Here is an 18,510-nt window from a genome sequence, read left to right as displayed (position 1 = left end):
AAAGAACAATGCAGCACAGGAACAGGCCCTTTGGCCCTCCAAGCCTGTGCCGACAATTTTTGCCCTTCCATACTAAAACTGTCTTCACTTACGGGATCCATATCCCTCTATTCCCTTCCTATTCATGTATTCGTCCAGGTGCTTCGTGAATGCTGCTGGTGTCTGCTTCCACCACCACTTCTGGCAGTGCATCATCTGGTAAATCTTTTCTGTACCCTTTCCAAAGCATCCACATCCTTCTGGTAGTGTGGTGACCAGAACTGTACGCGATATTCCAAGTGTAGCTTAACTAAATGTCTATAAACCTGCAGCATAACTTGTCTATCCTTATATTCAATGCTTCTTTGAATGAACGCAAGCACGTCATAAGCCCTTTTTACTACCTTATCTACCTGCGCTACCACTTTCAGTAATATGTGGACCTGCAGACCCAGATCCCTCTGCATATCAATAGTCATAAGTGCTCTGCTATTCACTGTATAATTACCACCCGTACATGACCTTCCAAAATGCATCACCTCACATTTGTACGGATTAAACTCCATCTGCCATTTTTCTGACCATGCCTTCAACTGATCTATATCCTGCAATATCCTCTGACAATCCCCCTCACTATCCGCATCTCCGCCAATCTTTGTATCATCCGCAAACTTACAAATTAAACCAGCTACATTTTTTACCATATCATTTATGTAGACCACAAATAGCAGAGGTCCCAGCGCTGATCCCTGTGAAACACCACAAGCCACTCCCCTCCATTCCGAAAAGCATCCTTCCACTGCTACCCTGTGTCTCCTATGACTAAGCCAGTTCTGTATCCCTCTTGCCAGCTCACCCCTGATACCATGTGACTCCACCTTTTCTACCAGTCTGCCATAAAAGCCTTGTCAAAGGCTTTACTGAAGTCCATGTAGACAACATCAACTGCTTTTCCCTCATCATTCATTTTCGTCAAGTCCTCAGAAAACTTGATCAAGTTAGCGAGGCACAACCTCCCCTGCACACAACCGTGTTGTCTATCGCTAATATGTCCATTTGCTTCTAAATGAGTGTAGATCTTGTCCCTGAGGATTTTTCGAATAATTTTCCTACCACCGATGTGAAGCTCACAGGCTTATAATTTCCAGGATTATCCCTGTTACTCTTCTTAAACAATGGGACAACATTGGCTATTCCCCAATCCTCTGGAACCTCACCTGTGGCCAGAGAAGATACAAAAATATCTGTTAATGCTCCAGCAATTTGTTGTCTTGCCTCCCTCAATATTCTGGGATTGATCCCATCAGGACCCGCAGACTTATCTATCTTAATACTTTTTAAGACACGTAACACCTCTTCCTTTTTAAGAGCAATTCGGCTTAGAAATTCGACACTCCCTTCCCTGTGACCATCCTCTACCAATTCCTTCTCTTTGGTGAATACCAACGCAAAGTATTCATTTAATATGTCACCTACCTCTTCTGGCTCCACACATACATTCCTTCCTTTGTCCTTGAGTGGGCTAACCCTTTCCCTGGCTACCCTCTTGCTTTTTATATATGTATAAAAAAAACTTGGGATTCTCCTTAATCCTGTTTGCTAATAACTTTTAATGACCCATTTTAGCCCTTATAATTCCTTGTTTAAGTTCTTTCCTACATTCCTTATATACTTCAAGGGCTTTATCAGTTCCCATCCTCCTAGACCTTACGTATGCTTCCCTTTTCTTTTTGACCAAGGTCATAACATCCCTGATCACCCAAGGTTTACATAACTTGCCATACGTATCCATCATTTCGCAGGAATATGCTGCTCCTGAACTCTTATCAGCTGCCGTTTGAAATATTCCTACATGCCCGATGTGGATTTACCCTCAAACAGCTACCTCCAGTCAACATTCTCTAGTTCCTGCCTAATGTTGTTGTAGTTCGCCTTCCCCCAATTTAACATCTTCACCAGAAGACTGGTGTTATTCCTATCCGTTAGTGTCTTAAAACTAATGGTATTATGGTCACTACTCCCGAAAAGCTCCCCCACTGAAACTTCACTCACCTGACTGGACACATTTCCCAAAACCAGATCCAGTACAACCCTTTCCCCGGTTGGACCGTTTACATACTGTGTCAAGAAACTTTCCTGAATGGTCCTTATAACATCATCTGTGGTATTTTATTATTGGCTAATTCTTAATTTTTATAGGTATATAATTTTTCTGAACTCTGAAAACAAAATTCTCATTACTATTCCAGCTTTTTATCTGTCTCTTTTTTTTCAAGTGGGTCTTTATTAGTTCCAATATATTCCCTTCAAAATTAGCAATTTTCCAATTATAATTTGTGTCTCATTGAATCTTTAATTTAAACCTTATTGCCATGTGATTGCTGCAGATTGGATGTTTCCCTGTATTTACTTAACTTCTCTGATTCATATAGATTTCTTGACCTAATAGTTATTCCTGTTGAGGTTGGTTGGCTGGCCGAGCTGGTTTGTTGTTTTGCAGACGTTTCGTTACCATGCTTGGTAACATCCTCAGTGCAGCCTCGATGAAGTGTCGGTGTGTTTTCCCGCCTGGTTTTTAAACTCTGGGAGTTTAAAAATCAGGCGAGAAGACTCACCGACGCTTCATCGGAGGCTGCACTGAGGATGTTACCAAACATAGTAATGAAATGTCTGCAAAACAACAAACCAGCTCGGCGAGCCAACCAACCTCAACACCCACAACCCGATCTACAGATCTACTCCAAAACCTTATGGTTATTCCTATCTTCCCAGCCTTTTTATGTATTGGGTAAGAAAGGATTTCTGAATACAGTACAACATTCCATTACCATTTCCCCTTTCCTCATCTCTTGCCAGTTAATTTTGGCAGTTGTTGAAATCCCACTTGTATATTATCCCATGTCCTTCACTTATTTCATAAATGCTTGCATGTTTCTGCTTCCATTTCTTGTTCTCAGGTCTGGTCTGTAGATTGGTGTGGTCCATATTTTGCTTTGTCTCAATTCATGTACATTCTGCCCTAATTTAGTAGTTATGTCCATTTTTCCAATAACTGTTCTCTCTAAATAGATTTAGAATAGCTGTCATGTTCTACCCCTAGCTACCACCCCACCCCCGCCAAACTCCCCATCTTCCTTTCCTATCTCACAGTATTTACTGCCATTACTGTAGCTTACATAGCCATGCTTCAGTTATCCCAAACCAATCTGATTCCTCATTATACATTATTGCCAGCAGTTCCTCCATTTTCTTTCGAATGTTGTGCACATTTCTCTACATGCAATTTAGTTTGTTCATATAATGGTTCAACTTGCCTTATTTCAAACTCTTATTTGTTGCTTATATTCTGTAAGTGTTTTCTCCTTAACCATTAATATCACCTTGTTTTTTTTCTGAGGTTTGACCTCTTCAGTCACAATGCTGGGTCCAGTAACAGTGTTGGGATAAGAGGAAATAACGTTCAGGTTAGAATAAGACACTGATCCCAAGTGTGGCAGAAGAGAAATAACTTTCAATTATCATGGCTCTAGGTTACTTTGGTTGTTTCCATATGAAATAAATAGTGTGACCACTGTGCAATATGACGATATCTGGCAGCTCATTTACGTTCAACAAGATTTCACAAACAGCAAATGAGGTGACTACTAGTCCTATTTGGTGGCGTTGGTTGTAAGGGTGAAGAGTTTTGACCAGGACATTCAGAGAACTCCTCGCTTGTGAATGAATAGTGCCATGTTCTTATTAATGTTTACCTCTAGTTCTGAAGGAGACCTTTGATTTTATTTTTTAGTTAAAGTAGGCCAAGGTGAGCCATCAGGGAGGGGATGAGATGGGGAGGTGCTACACCATTCATCACTGGGTTTTTCTTAAAAACTACCAGTATTTTTAAAATTCCCGTTTGGCAGTTCTACATAGTTGGACCATTGGGAATCAAATATTAGAATACTTTAGTCTTAATCCTATTGCAGTACTGTTTATTATACCTGTACCTTTGAAAGGGAAAGCCTGTGTATCTTTGTACCTTTGAATCCCCTTTAGTCACAGGAGAGGTCCCAGAGGACTGGAGAATAGCTAACATTATTCCTTTGTTTAAGAAAGGCAACAGGGATAATCCAGGAATTTACAGGCCGGTAAACCTTATGTCAGGGGTAAGGAAATTATTGGAGAGATTCTTAAGGATAGGATTTACTCACTTTTGGAAAAAATATGGACTTGTTAGCAATAGGCAACTTGTCTTTGTGCGGGGGAGGTCATATCTCACAAACTTGATTGACTTTTTTGGGAAAGCAACATGATTATTTTTGAGAGTAAGGCGGTAGATGTTGTCTGTATGGACTTTAGCAAGGCCTTTGGCAATGACCGTCATGGCAGGCTGATACAGAAGTTGAAGACACATGGGATCTGCAGTAAGCTGGTAAAATGGATACAGAATTGGCTTAATCATAGAAGACAGACAGTAACGCTAGAAGGGCGGTTTTCTGACTGGAGGTCTGTTACCAGTGGTGCTCTGCAGGGGTCAGTGCTGGGACCCCTTTTATAGATATGAAAAAATGAAGTCAGGAAAAATATAGGTGGCCTGATTAGTAAGTTCACAGACAACAAAAAGATTGGGGGAGCCATGGATAATGAGGAGTATTGCCAGAGGATACAGTAGAATAATGATAGAAAGCAGATTCAGGCACAGAAATGGCGAAAAAGAGTTTAATGTGGATAAATGTGAGGTGATGCATGTTGGAAGATCTAATGCAGGAGGGAAGTATACAGTGAATGGCAGAATCCTTAATAGCATTAACATACAGAGGGATGTGCAGGTCCACAATTCCCTGAAAGTGGCAACGCAAGTGGATGAGGTGGTCAAGAAGGCATATGGCATGCTTACCATCATCAGTCAGAGCATAAAAGTTAGCTAGTCATGTTGCAGCTGTGTAGAACTTTAGTGAGGCTGCATTTGGAATATTGCGTACAGTTCTGATCGCCACACTACTAGAAGGATATGTAAGCTTTGGAGAGATTTCAGAAACAGTTTACCAAGTTGTTATCTGGTTTGGAGGGTATTAGCTATGAGGTGAGATTGGTTTGTTTTCACTTCAACATCAAGGGATGAGGGCCTGATGGAAGGTTACAAAATTGAGAGGCATGGATACGGATAATCGGAGTCTTTTTCCCAGAATACAAATGTCAATTACTTGCGGACATAGATTTAAAATAAAAGCGGGAAAATTTAATGGAGATGTGAGAGGCAGGTTTAGTACACAGAGGATAGTAAGTGCCTGGAATGTGCTGCCATAGGAGGTAGTGGAGACTGATAAGTAGCAATTTTTAAGAGGCATCTTGACAACTGTATGAATAGGTAGGGAATATGACAGATATATGAATAGATAGGGTGCAGACAGGGTAGAGGCAAAAGTTTTTTCTTAGTTTAGAAAGGATCATGTGTCGATGCAAACTTGGTTGACTAAAGGGCCTGTTCCTGTGTTCTTTTGTTCAAAATATGCAAGAGATGAGTGGGAAAGAGAGTGGGTCAGTAGAAGGCAACTAAAGGTAACCTATTTACTGTCCAGGATTCAGTGATGCACAAATCTTGTCCATTTTTATTTAAAACTTCTGTGTTTTCATAGTAGTGAAGATTAATGAAAACTCAGCAGGTCTCCTTCTAGGATTAAATCTGTCTGAATCAGAAGATTAAAAGTTGCAGGTAGATTATTGTACATTACCCCAGGCATTACAATTGTCACTGATAATATCTTGTGTATCAGCAGGAGCTTGGGGCAGTACTGACTATATTTTTTGCTATAGTCTTTGTCAGGAGTAAAATGTTGCATTTTACCCTGTCTGAACTCCTGGTGCTGAAGAAAGATTGTAGAATCTCCCAAGAGGAATGAGGTCAGTGAGAGTTGGAGAGAATATACCTGGGTGATCTTGTTTGGTAACAGCAGGAAATGGAAAGAAATTTAAAACGGATGCACAAAGAAGTGACCTGTATTTTAAATATCTCAGTAAAAAATGCCAATGTGTTGTCAATCCAGGATTTTTTAAAAATTCATGGGCATTATTGGCTGGCCAGCATTTATTACTCCTCCCTAGTTACCCTTGAGAACATGGTAGTGACCTGCCTTCTAGAACTACTGCAGTCCACGTGTTGTAAGTTGACCCACAGTGCCCTTAGGGATGGAATTCCAGTACAGCTAATACAGTAGAAGCCAAACATCAGTCAACCACTAGATTTCAACTGCAAAATCATTCCCCCTCCATCCCTGCAAGGTCTGACCACTATACCAATAGAAAACAACCTAATGTACAAAGACAGGCTGAGTACTCTACGCAAATAATGGGCTTAATACTAGTTGCTCGTAGCACCTAGTTTTGTCATAAATGGTTTGCTCTTCATTGCACAGAAGGTAAGTTATGTCACAGAATAAGATTTCAGGCCCATCAATGGTACTGGTGCTGCAGTACATTCTCACCAATACAGGCAGCCTTGGGGCTGTTTAGATAATTTGTTACAGTCTCCCCATGTCAGACAGCTGGTTATACAGTATAGCTTGAAGTGTACTACGCTGCAAGCGTAGGGAAAGGTTAGGAACCAGGTCTGTATGAACTACTGCATTGATAATGGAACGGAACGTGCACTATTGGCATCATTCTGCATCACACTAGCCAACAATTGACACCCCAAATTGGAGGAAGACATGGGCAGGTCTCAAGGCTGAACAGCACCTGGCAAAGCATCCTATTGTTATGGATGCTCAGAGATAGTAAGAACTGCCGATGCTGGAGTCAGAGATAACACTGTGTGGAGCTGGAGGGGCACAGCAGGCCAAGCAGCATCAGAGGAGCAGGAAAAAATGACGTTTTGGGAAGGGTTCCAACCCGAAATATCAACTTTCCTGCTCCTCTGATGCTGCCTGGCCTACTGTGCTCCTCCAGCTCTACAGTATTTGATCTATTGTTATGGATGTTGTAATCACTTTTCATTAGAGGGAAGGACGAAATAATCAACTGCTCAAACTTGTCAAACAGGCTGTGCAAAAGGCAGGTAGATAGGTGATAATTGTACAATGGGAAGGACAGCAGCCTTAACAGAGGGATTAAGCTGGGACAAAAAAATCTGCAGATGTTGGAATCCAAGGTAGACAAACAGCAGGCTAGAAAAACACAGCAAGTCAGGCAGCATCTGGAGGAAAAGAGAAGTCAATGTTTTGGGCATTACCCTTCTTCGGGACTGGATGTGGGGGTAGCAGGAGCTGCAGATAAAGGAGAGGGGGAGGGGGTAGCAGAATGTTGGTGATAGTGTTAGGTGGACACTAGTAGCGGGAACGACATGGTCGATTGCAGGGTGCCAAGTGCCGACATGCAATGTATATCATTCCGCTCCCTTTATTTTCAGGTTTCTATTAATTCCCATTTCCCTCTTTTCATTGAGGTTGTGCTACTGCTACTGGTGTGATAGTTGCGTGTCACGTCTGAGTTTCTGTTTTCCAAGTGCTCCATAATTTAATCTGCCCCATAATTCATAAAAGCACAGTGCTTGGAATCAGCTGTGGAGCAGATATAAATCAAAGCCAACATCCTTTCCAATTCCTGGAATATGTAGACTCATTTCTGTGTTTGGAGCCAAATGCTACAAAAATATATTTTTTTTTTTTACTCCTGCCACGTTCACCTTTCCTTGCTGGGATCCAGTTACTCAGGGTGTTGATGCTCTCCAATACTTCATCCAACTAACTACTGTTTATTTGGGAACCTTGCTGCATGGACTGTTCAGCTGTGGGATGTTGTCACGTGGATTACTTTTGCAAAGCTTTTGACAAGATTGCACGTGGCAGGCTGATCACAAATGCTGAAGCTTATGTAATTCAAAGGAAAGCAGCAGACTGGCTCTAAAATTGGTTCATTGATAGGGTGCAGATGATAAAAGTATTAAGTGAGGAAGATAGCAATGCACTGTTCAGGTGGGCAGAAAAGTGACAAATGGAATTCAGACCAGAACAGTGTTAAGTCATACATTTGAGCAGGTCACACAAGACCGTGGAATGCACAGTAATTGATAGGATACTGAGAAGTGTGGAGGAACCTTGGGCTACATGTTCACAGATCCTTGAAGCAGCAGGATATATAGACAAGGTGGTTAAGAAGGCATACAGATTCATAGGAACTAAGAGTGGGAATAGGCAATTCAGCCCCTCAAGCCTGTTCTGCAACTTAAAATGGCCATGTTTGATCTCAACTCAGTTTTCCTGCCTGCTTCCATAGTCCTTCAACCTATTACTAATTAAAAATTAGTCTATCTCATCCTTAAATTTGCACACTTTGGATTGTGAATTCCACAGATTCATGACACTGAGAAGTAATTTCTCCTCATCACCAATTTTAACTCTGCTGCCATTTATCGGAAAATTATGACCTCTTGTTCTAGATAGCCCCACATGAGGGACCATCATCAACTACTACTACATCTTTCCTTATTAGCCAAGTTTCTGAATATAACAGCAAGGCGGTTAGTATTAGAACTGTAGAATGCAATAGTGAAGTCACAGCTATGATACTATATATTGTTACTGCATTATAGGAAGGATGTGATCATACTAGAAAAGAGATTTGTGAGAACATTGCTAAGAAAGAAGAATTTTAGATTTCGGGGAAAAACAGATTGGGCTTATTTTCGTTGGAACAGAGGAGGCTGATGGTAGATATAATTAAGATTATAAAGTTATGAGAAGCTTTAAGAAAGAGAATGGAAAGGACCTATTTTCCTTGACATAGAAGTCAATACCAAGGGACACAGATTAAAAATAGTTGATGGAAAAATCAAGGGAAAGTTGAGGAGAGTTGGTTTTTCACTGAATGGGTGTTGGGAGTCTTGGTGAAAATCCACGTTGGATTTAAAAAAAAATATACTTGGATATGCAGTTGAGATACAGTATTCTAGGCTACAGTCCAAGAGCTGAATGGTGACATGAGACTGGTTAACTTTTTCTCTGCTGGCCTGGCCTTCTTCAGCGGCAGAGGTTTCTTTAATTCTAGGACTACAGAGAAGATCAATTGTGTACTTAATGCACTTTGAAAATTAGGAGTGTCTCTATACAATTATTGCGAGCAAAATGCCTTGTCTTGGCTCTTCTGATCTAGACACTCTGTGACAGTTGTAGCACATCTGTTATGGTTAGCACAGCTGCCTCATAGCACCAAGGACCCAGGTTCAGTTCTAGCTTTGGGTGACTTGTAGAATTTGCATGTTCTCCCTGCATCTGCATTGGTTTCCTCCTGGTGTTTCAGTTTCCTCCCACAGGCCAAAGATGTGCAGATTAAGTGGATTGGTGTGGTAAAAATTGCCTTATAGTGTCCAGGGATGTGCAGGTTAGGTTGGTTAGCTATGGTAAAAGAAACCTACAGTGTTACAGGGATTGTGTGGGTCTGGGTGGGATGCTCTTCAGAGGACCGGTGCAGGCTTGAGGACCCGAATGGCCGCCTCCTGCAGTAAAGGAATTCTATAATTCTCTGAGTGGCCACACCTAACTTTGTTGCAGCATAATTGTCAAACTATGGAGAAAAAAAGTCTTTCTTTTTTATTTTTAATTATGTTGTCATTGATGGTTCCATTTGCTTATCATAATCGTTTGATGTCAGAAATCTATCCTCTAATCTCTCTCTGCACATAATTTCTGACTATCCCCAGTCAGTCTCTACCCTCAATCACTCCCTATCCCTGATCTCTGTCTGGCATGGTATTTCTCATTTGTCAATCTCTGTGTCTGCCCTATATCTCTGGTTCCATTTCTGCCTCTTAATTTGTCTCTCTCTAATCCCATACATGTCTGTGCCTCTACAAATGTCTGATTTGTAACTGCAGTTCGGCCTTAGTATCTATGCCCACAATGAATGCTCTAGCTCTGATCTCTAACCATAATTCTTTCCTTGTTTCAGTCTTCAACTGTAGCTTCTGTTCTTGTCCCAATTCTGACGTGATTTCTCTGTTTCTGTCGTGCTGTTCTTCAACATCATCTACTTTTCGTCAGCTTGGCTGATGTGCCTGCCCCAGTGTGGTTAGACTATTTAATGAATGTTGGGTGGAGAAACATCCAGTGAAGCTTCCAAAAAGTTTCTTTCATGAATTCCATTGTTTTAAGAGACAGAAGCATCTGTTCATATTTCTGGATACTAAGGTTTGCTTTCCTGTGGTTAGCCATTTTTCTTCCTTTGAAAGCTGAGGTGAGGAGTTGGATTTAACCATCTCTTCGTCTTGCTTGTGTTTGGGAACTGTTTACCATTCTGTTTGGTTTCAGGAGTATCTGTTTTAACAATCTGCCATTGTTTTTTTTTCCTGTTACAGGCAATTACCCAGATGCTAATGGCGTATTTAGCCCGACTCACTGTCATAGCAGACAACAAGATCAACTGTGGGCCTGCTCTCACCTGGATGGAGGTACGTATTTTGTTTCTGCAACCCATGGTGTAATCCTATGTACTCTCTGTGCAAAGAAACGCTTGAAAATTACGCCCCCTTATTCTGGTCTTGAAGCAACTACTTAGCTGATAGTTCCGTTAAATAAGTGAGCAGTAAATCAGGGTGATTACTGTGGGAGGTTCACTGACTGCTGGTGATTTTGGTCGGCTGATGGCAGTTAGTTTGGGAGTGCGACCTCTGATATTTGGAGGACTAGATATTGTTGAGGCAAATAATGGAAATGAGTGTGTGTGGTCTTGACGTAAAGACAGGGCAGACAAAGACAAACTATTTTCACTGGTTGAAGATTCTAGAACTAGGGAGCATAGTCTGACAATTAGGGTGAGACCGTTCAGGAGAGATGTTAGAAAGCACTTCTACACACAAAGTGTGGTAGAGGTTTGGAACTCTCTTCGACAAACTGCACTGGATGCTAGATTCGTTGTTAATTTAAATCTGGGATGGACGAATTTTTGCTGAGCAAAGGTATTAAGGGATATGAGTCAAAGGCAGGTTTATGGAGTTAGACCAATGATCACCTGTGATCTTATTGAATAGCAGAATAGGCCTGAGAGGCTGAAAGGCCTACTCCTGTTCCTAAGGATTACAAAACACTTGAATACACATTTAACAGGTAATAATAAAGGCAGTGGTACGTTGGCCCTTCGTTTCAAGGGGAATGCAATTGAAGAAAAGGGAGGTCTTACTAAAACTATACAAGGCACTATGGAATACTATGAACAGTTTTGAAGCACTTTACCTAAGCAAAGATATACTGGCATTGGAGCAAGTCCAGAGAGGCTTCAGAGTTGACTGATCCTGGGTATGGAGGGGTTGTCTTATGAAGAGAGGCTGAATAGGTTGGCTGTGTACACACTGGTATTTAGAAAAATGAGCAGTGATTTTATTGAAATATATAAACTTCAGAGGGGATTGGAGAGGATAGATGCAAAGAAGTTGTTTTCCCTTGTGGTAGAGTCTTGGACCAGAGGGCGTAATCTTAGAATAAGGCTCGTATATTTAAGAGGTGAGGATGAATTTCTTCTCTCAGAGCATTGGGAATTCATGGAATTCTTCGTAGCATAGAGGATTGTCGAGGCTGGGTCATTAAGTATATTTAAGACTGAGATAGACAGATGATTGATGTTCATGTTCTGAGGAAGGTCACTGGACCTGAAACGTTAACTCTGTTTTTTCGTTCACAGATGCTGCCAGACCTGCTGAGCTTTTCCAGCAACTTTGCTTTTGTGTTTGCTATCTCTAGACTTGACTATTCCAATGTATTTGTGGCTGGATGTGCTAATTCTACCCTATGTTAACTTGAGGTAATCCAAAATTCTACTATTCTATCCTTACTCAAGCCAACTTTGTTCACCTGTGTGTACTGATCTACATTGGCTTCTGGTCAAGCAGCACCTAGATTTGAACATTTTCAAGTTTCTTCCCAGCTCCTTGCTTTCTCTCCTGACCCTACAGTTCTCTGAAATAGCTACAGTCATTAACTTGTAGCCTCTTTAGCATCCTGATTTTAATTGCTTCAGCCTTGGTAGCCTGGCCTTCAGCTGCCTGCCCTAAGCTCTGGAATTCCATTCCTACTTATCTACTTTGCATTTAAAATCCTTTAAAATCTTAAACCCTCCTCTTTTCCCAGTCTATTTGCCATCTATCCTAATATCACCTAATATTGATGTTCAGTTTTATTTCGTTCCACTCCTGTGAAGTGTGTTTGTATGGCCTATTACATTACTGGTGATATATAAATACATAGAGTCATTGAGATCTACAGCACAGAGAAAGGTTTTAGGCCTACTTCATCTGTGCCGGTCAGAAACAGCCACCTAACTATTCTCTAATCCCATTTTTCAGCACTTGGCTCATCTCCTTGTATGCCTTGGCAAGTGTACATCTAAATATTTCTTCAATGTCATGATGATTTCTGCCTCTACCATCATTAAAGGCAGTGTGTTCCAGATTCCCACCACACTCTGGATGAAAACATTATTCCTCACATCTCCTCTAAACCTTCTGCCCCTTAGCTTAAATCTATGCCCCTGGTGATTTTATCCCTCCACCAAAGGGAAAAGTTCCTTCAAGTCTACCCTATCTATGTCCCTCGTAATTTTATACATCTCAATCATTGCCCCTCTCAGACTCTTCTTATCTAAGGAAAGCAACCACAGTCTATCTGATCTCTCTCCATAATTGCCCCATGCACCTTCTCCTATCATATCCCTCCTATAATGTGGGTTTCAGCACTGCACAAAATACTCTAGTTGTACATTTTTACGCAACTCTACCGTTTTTGTTGTTCCTATTAAATTGAGGCACTGTGAGCGATCATCAGTAGAAGAATTGTATTCTACTGCAGTCGGTAAACTGATGACACTGACCGTTACCCTCAGGCTAGACAGCAATCTTTAATTTATTGAAATATGTAGATAAGCATGCCAGCAATAGATTCAGATGTACTTAAAAATTAGATGGCAAGAACAAAGGGCTACATACTTGTTAAACATTAGAAGCAGCGTGCTGTAGGCAGTTAAATGATTCCACATCAGACCAGATCAAATTGTGCAACCCCACCACAACCAATCATGAATGATGATAGAAAATTAATGAATACAAGGAGGAAAGTCCACGAACAACCCATTCTCGATTAAGAGAGAAGCCCATTAACTAAGCGCAAAAGACAACTAAGCGCAAAAGACAAGACTGAAGCCATTTTCAGCCAGGAATACTGCAAAACTACCTCAGCTACTTCTTGATGTTCTCACCACCTGAACACACTGGATGTACAAAGCTATAGATCCTGACAATATCTGATTATAGTGCTGAAGATACGTACTGCAGAACTAGGCATTACTCTAATTAAGCTGTTCCAGTAGCTGCAACACTGACAAAGTAGAAAATGACCTAGATATGTCCAATCCAATATTTGCCACCCTCTATCCGTCTACTATCAAAACAGCAACAAAGTGATGGAAAATGCTATCAGCTTGCTAAGGTAAAGTACAGCTGCTCATGAATGATTATGCATTAATCTCGGGAAGATGATGAATTGTGAAGATGATGCTGAGCAACTTGGAGACATTGACAAGTTGGCCAATTGAGCAAATACCTGGCAAGTAAATTTCAATGCAGATAAATGTGAGATAATGCATTTTGGTAGAAGAAACATGGAGAGACTATGCAGGCTCAGTGGTACAACTTTGAGGGGAGTACTGGAGCAGAGGAGCCTCTGGTTCAAGTGCAAAATTCTTCGAAGGTGGCCAAGCAGATTGAAACAGTTGTTAAGAAGGCTGATAAGATCCTTGGATTTATAAGTAGAGGCATGGGGTATAAAAGCAAATCATTGATCAGACTTCATTTGGAGGATTATGTTCAGGCCTCGGTACCTTATTTAAGGAAGTAGGTTAAAGCCTTGGAGAGAGTTCAAATGAGAGTTACTGGAATGATACCAGAAATGAAGGATTTTAGATACAAGGAAAGATTATAGAATTGGGCTTATTTTCCTTGAAACCAGAAAATTAAAAGGTGACCTTATTGAGGTGTTCAAATATTGAACAATTTTGACAAGGTAGCGAAGGATATTCTGTTTCCTTTTGTTGCTATGTCAGTAACAATTTCAAGATTGTCAGAAAGAGAGCTAGGAGTGAAATGAGAAGAAAATTCTTTACTCGAGTATCGTTTGGATTTGGAATACACCGCCTGGGAGAGTGGTGGAAGTGGATTCCATAGGAAATTTTTTAAAATAGCTGAATTGATCACATAGTGTAAATGTCAGAGACTGGGCTCCCATAGCCACTCTTCTTTTCCCAGCTCAGTAAGAGCAGACATACCAAGAAGGAAAGAAGTTCTTCAAGGATGTGTTGAAAATCGACGTGAAGAAATGCAACATTTCATCTTTGGGGACCATTGCCCTGAACTGAACCAGATGAAGGCAGTCTGTGAGAAAGATCCAAGCATTTGGAGGCCCAACAATAATACAATTAAGGAGAAAAGGGAGAGTGGCAGAAAAAATAAATTGTGGTCTGGAAAAAATAATATACAACCAGTCATGCCACGTGATAACAAATATCCTACATGCTGTAAAGTTTATAGATCATGAATGCACCTTATCAGCCATCTTTAGACTTGTTGAAGACAATCCTGCTTCCCCGTGAGAGGTAACCACTAGATCGGAGGAAAGAAAATTGAGGAGGGTTTGAGATGTACAAGATTATCACAGGATAAGGTAGACAAGAAAATCTCTTCAAATTAGCTAGCAGATGGTATAACGATCAAGGACACATACTTAATATTTTGGGCAAGAGATGCCATTGAGCTGTGAGGAAGCACCTTTTTACTCAGCAAATAGTAACGACCAGGAACTCGCTTCCCAGGAGAATAATGGAAATAGAAGCACACAGTAATTTCGAAAGGAAATTAGATTGACACTTGAAAGATATAAATCCGCAGGACAGTTCCAATGAAAGGGACAGTGGGATCAATTGGAATTCTTCTTTCTCAGCTACCATTAACTCAATGGGCACATGGCCTCCTTTAATGTTGTTAATGACTTGGTCAAATGAGTTCAGCATTTGGGGGACTGGACAGGATGACAGGACATTAGTGCTTACTTTTTGTAAAGACTTTCCCATCCACTCTTTATTTCTTTTCCTCAATTGATGGGTCATGCTTTTGAACATTGACTGCCACTCCCCAACTATGGCCCCATATGTGAGCGTTGAAACCGAGATGAAGCGATCACAGTCAAGCCCAAATTTGTTCTCATTTGCACTGTTCTTAACATGAGTCATTAACCATCATCTTTGTTTGATTACTTTACTTGAAGTCACCACTTAGGCTTAGGGGCTCTGAAGCCAACATCAGCATTCCAACTGCTATCCTGGCTGTGTTCTCAGTTACCATAGCCCATGTCACCCAGTAGCCTAGTTTTTTGGAGATTTCAAAGAAATATGGTGAAGGAGGCCATTTGCCTATCATGCCTGTACTAACTCAATTATCTCGTCAATTCTAACAACTAGTGCCAATGTCCTGTCTTTTCCCCATATCCCAGCATGCCATTATGATCCAAAACACCATCCTTTGCCTTCTTGAATGCCTCAATTGAACCTGTTTCCACCACATTCCAGGCATTGCATTCCATACCCTAACTACTTGCTGTGTGGAAAAGTTTTTGTGTGCACAACACTTTAAATATATACCCTCTTGTTCTCGTTTCTTTTATGAGCAGAAACAGCTTCACCCTATCTATTCTGTTCAATCCACTCATAATTTTGAAAACCTCCATTTGCTCTCCTCAGCCGTCTTCATTCCAGGGAGAACAGTCACAACCTCTTCAATCTATTCTCATACCTTAAGTTTCTCTCTCTTGGACCCATTCTGTAAACCACTTCTGCACAGTCTCCAGTGCATTTGCATCTGTTGTATAATGCGCTTCCACAACTGTACAGAATACTTCAGCTGAGGTCTAACAAGTGTATCGTATAAGTTCAGCTTCGCACCTTGCTCTTGTACTCTATGCCCCTTTTAATAAAGCTGAAAACACTGACTATATGCTTTATTTAATGCTCTCGCCACTTTCAATCCTCAATGTTGCAAATCCTCATGTTGCAAAGGGGCAGCACGGTGGCTCAGTGGTTAGCAATGCTGTCTCACAGCGTCAGGGACCTGGGTTCAATTCCACCCTTGGGCGACTGTCTGTGTGGAGTTTGCACATTCTCCCCGTGTCTGTGTGGGTTTCCTCCAGGTGCACCAGTTTCCTCCCACAGTCCAGAGGTATGCAGGTTTGGTGGATTGGCCATGCTAAATTGTCCATAGTGTTCAGAAATGTGTGGCTTAGGTGGGTTATAAAGGGATGGGTCTGGGTGGGATGCTTCAAGGGTCGGTGTGGACTTGTTGGGCTGAAGGGCCTGTTTCCACACTCTGGGGATTCTGTGATTCAATGCACATACCCATGCACGACTCTCTGCTCCTGCACCCCCTTTACATATTCTCTTTCAATGTTCTTTCAACCAAAGTATATCACCTTACACTTTATGTTCTATGTTCTATGTTCTATAGAACATTACAGCGCAGTACAGGCCCTTCGGCCCTCGATGTTGCGCCCCGACCTGTGAAACTAATCTGAAGCCCATCTAACCTAAACTATTCCATTATCATCCATATGTTTATCCAATGACCATTTAAATGCCCTTAAAGTGGGCGAGTCTACTATTTTTGCAGGCAGGGCATTCCACGTCCTTACTACTCTCTGAGTAAAGAACCTACCTCTGACATCTGTCCTATATCTATCACCCCTCAATTTAAAGCTATTGAAACTATTAATGCTTTGAAGCATTGAATTTCATCTACCATATATCCGCTCACTCCATTAACTTGTCAATGCCCTTTTGGAGTTCCACACTATCCTTCTCACAGTTTACAATTCTTCTAAGTTTAGTGTCATCTGCAAACTTGTAAATTATCCCTTCACATCAATATCCAGATCACTAATATATCTGGAAAAGCATGGGTCCCAATGTCAACTAAACAAAAAAGAACAAAGAACTGCAGATGCTGGAATTCGAAAAAAAAAAATCACATGTTTCCGGAAAAACTCAGCAGGTCTGGCAGCGTTTATGGAGAGAAAGCAGAATTAATGTTTTGGGTCCAGTGATCCTCCTTCAGCACCAATTGTAGCTCAGAAAAGGTTGGTATATATGGAGTCATAGTCATAGAGTCACACAGCATGGAAACAGACCCTTTGGTCCAACCAGTCCATGGTGAACATTAATCCCAAAATAAACTCGTCCCACCTGCCTGCTCCTGGCCCATATCCCTCCAAACCTTTCCTATCCATGTACTTATCCAAATGTCTTTTAAATGTTGTAATTGTGCCCACATCTACCACTTCCTCAGAAAGTTCAGTCCATATGTGAAAAATGTTGGAGGGAGGAGGAAGGAGTAAACAATAGGTGGAGATGGAGCCCAGACAGAGAGAAAAACGCAGTTGGTCAGTCTGAGAGGAATGAATAGTTACTTGTGAGATCCATTACTGGCTAACAATTGGATGTTTGTGGTAATAGCCCATATGACAACAAGAACAGAAATTGCTGGAGAAGTTCAGATCTGGCAGCATCTGTGGAGAGAAATCAGAGTTAACATTTTGAGTCGAGTGACCCTTCTTCGACCTGATAGTAGCTAGGAAAATGTTGGTTTGTATGCACAAGATAGGGTGGGGGGAGAGGGTAAGGAGTAAATGATAGGTGGGGATAGAGCCCAAAGAGAGAGAGCAGTTGGATAGACAAAGGAGTGGATAATGATCTGGCTAGGAGCGGGAATAGCTATTAATAGGGACTGTTAGTGGCTAACAGTGGGTTGCATGTAATAGTAGACTATGTGATTAACAAAGCCTGGTGTGTGAGGTTTGGGGCAAGGACGTGGGAGAAGGTGCTCAGGCCCTAAAATGATTGAACTCGACATCGAGTCCAGAAGGCTGCAGTGTTCTCAAGTGAATAATGAGGTGTTGTTCTTCCAGCTTGTGCTGAGCTTTGCTGGAGCACTGTGGCAAGCCCAAGACAGAGCTGATGGCTAGGGAAAATGGTAGTGTATTGAAATTGCAGGCATCTGGAAGCTCGGGGTCATTTTTGCGGACAGAATGCAAGTGTTCTGCAAAGAAGTAACCCAGTCTGTACTACATCTCCCCAGTGTAGGGGAGACCACATTATGAGCAACAAATACAGTAGACGAGTGAAGTGCAGGTAAATTGCTGCTTCACTTAGAAGTTGTTTCTGGGGCCTTTGATAGTGAGGAGGGAGGAAGTAAACAGGCAGGTGTGACTCTCTGCGATTGTGTTGGAAAGTGCCATGGGGGTGTGGGAGATGTTGGGAGTGAGGGAGGAGTGGAACAAGGTGTCCCTGTGGAAGGCTAACAAGGGAGGAGAGGGAAATATGTGTCTGGTGATGGTAGTTCTTAATGAACAGGTTCAGCGCGGTTAAATAGCCAGAAGGAGGAGTCCAGGTGGACAGAGAGTGTTGGCAGCAGGTGAAGGGATCTGTGGGATGGAGAGAGGACTCTTGTCCAAAGAAATGGGCTTGGAAGTG

At 41.6% G+C, this 18,510-nt stretch overlaps 1 protein-coding gene across 6 annotated transcripts in view; it reads left to right on the top strand.

The window, feature by feature from the left end:
- Positions 1–18,510, top strand: part of LOC109917665 (rho GTPase-activating protein 32-like) — a 488,544-nt gene that overhangs the window by 336,410 nt on the left and 133,624 nt on the right. For all 6 annotated transcript variants that reach the window (XM_048615489.1, XM_048615490.1, XM_048615491.1 and 3 more), the window contains one exon: positions 10,310–10,402. In XM_048615489.1, the coding sequence (XP_048471446.1) occupies positions 10,310–10,402 (93 nt within the window). The remainder of the gene's footprint in view (positions 1–10,309; positions 10,403–18,510) is intronic.

Source organism: Rhincodon typus, chromosome 32 (genome assembly GCF_021869965.1).
Source record: "Rhincodon typus isolate 14 chromosome 32, sRhiTyp1.1, whole genome shotgun sequence".
Classification (NCBI taxonomy): domain Eukaryota; kingdom Metazoa; phylum Chordata; class Chondrichthyes; order Orectolobiformes; family Rhincodontidae; genus Rhincodon; species Rhincodon typus.
This window is presented reverse-complemented; position numbering and strand designations above follow the sequence as displayed.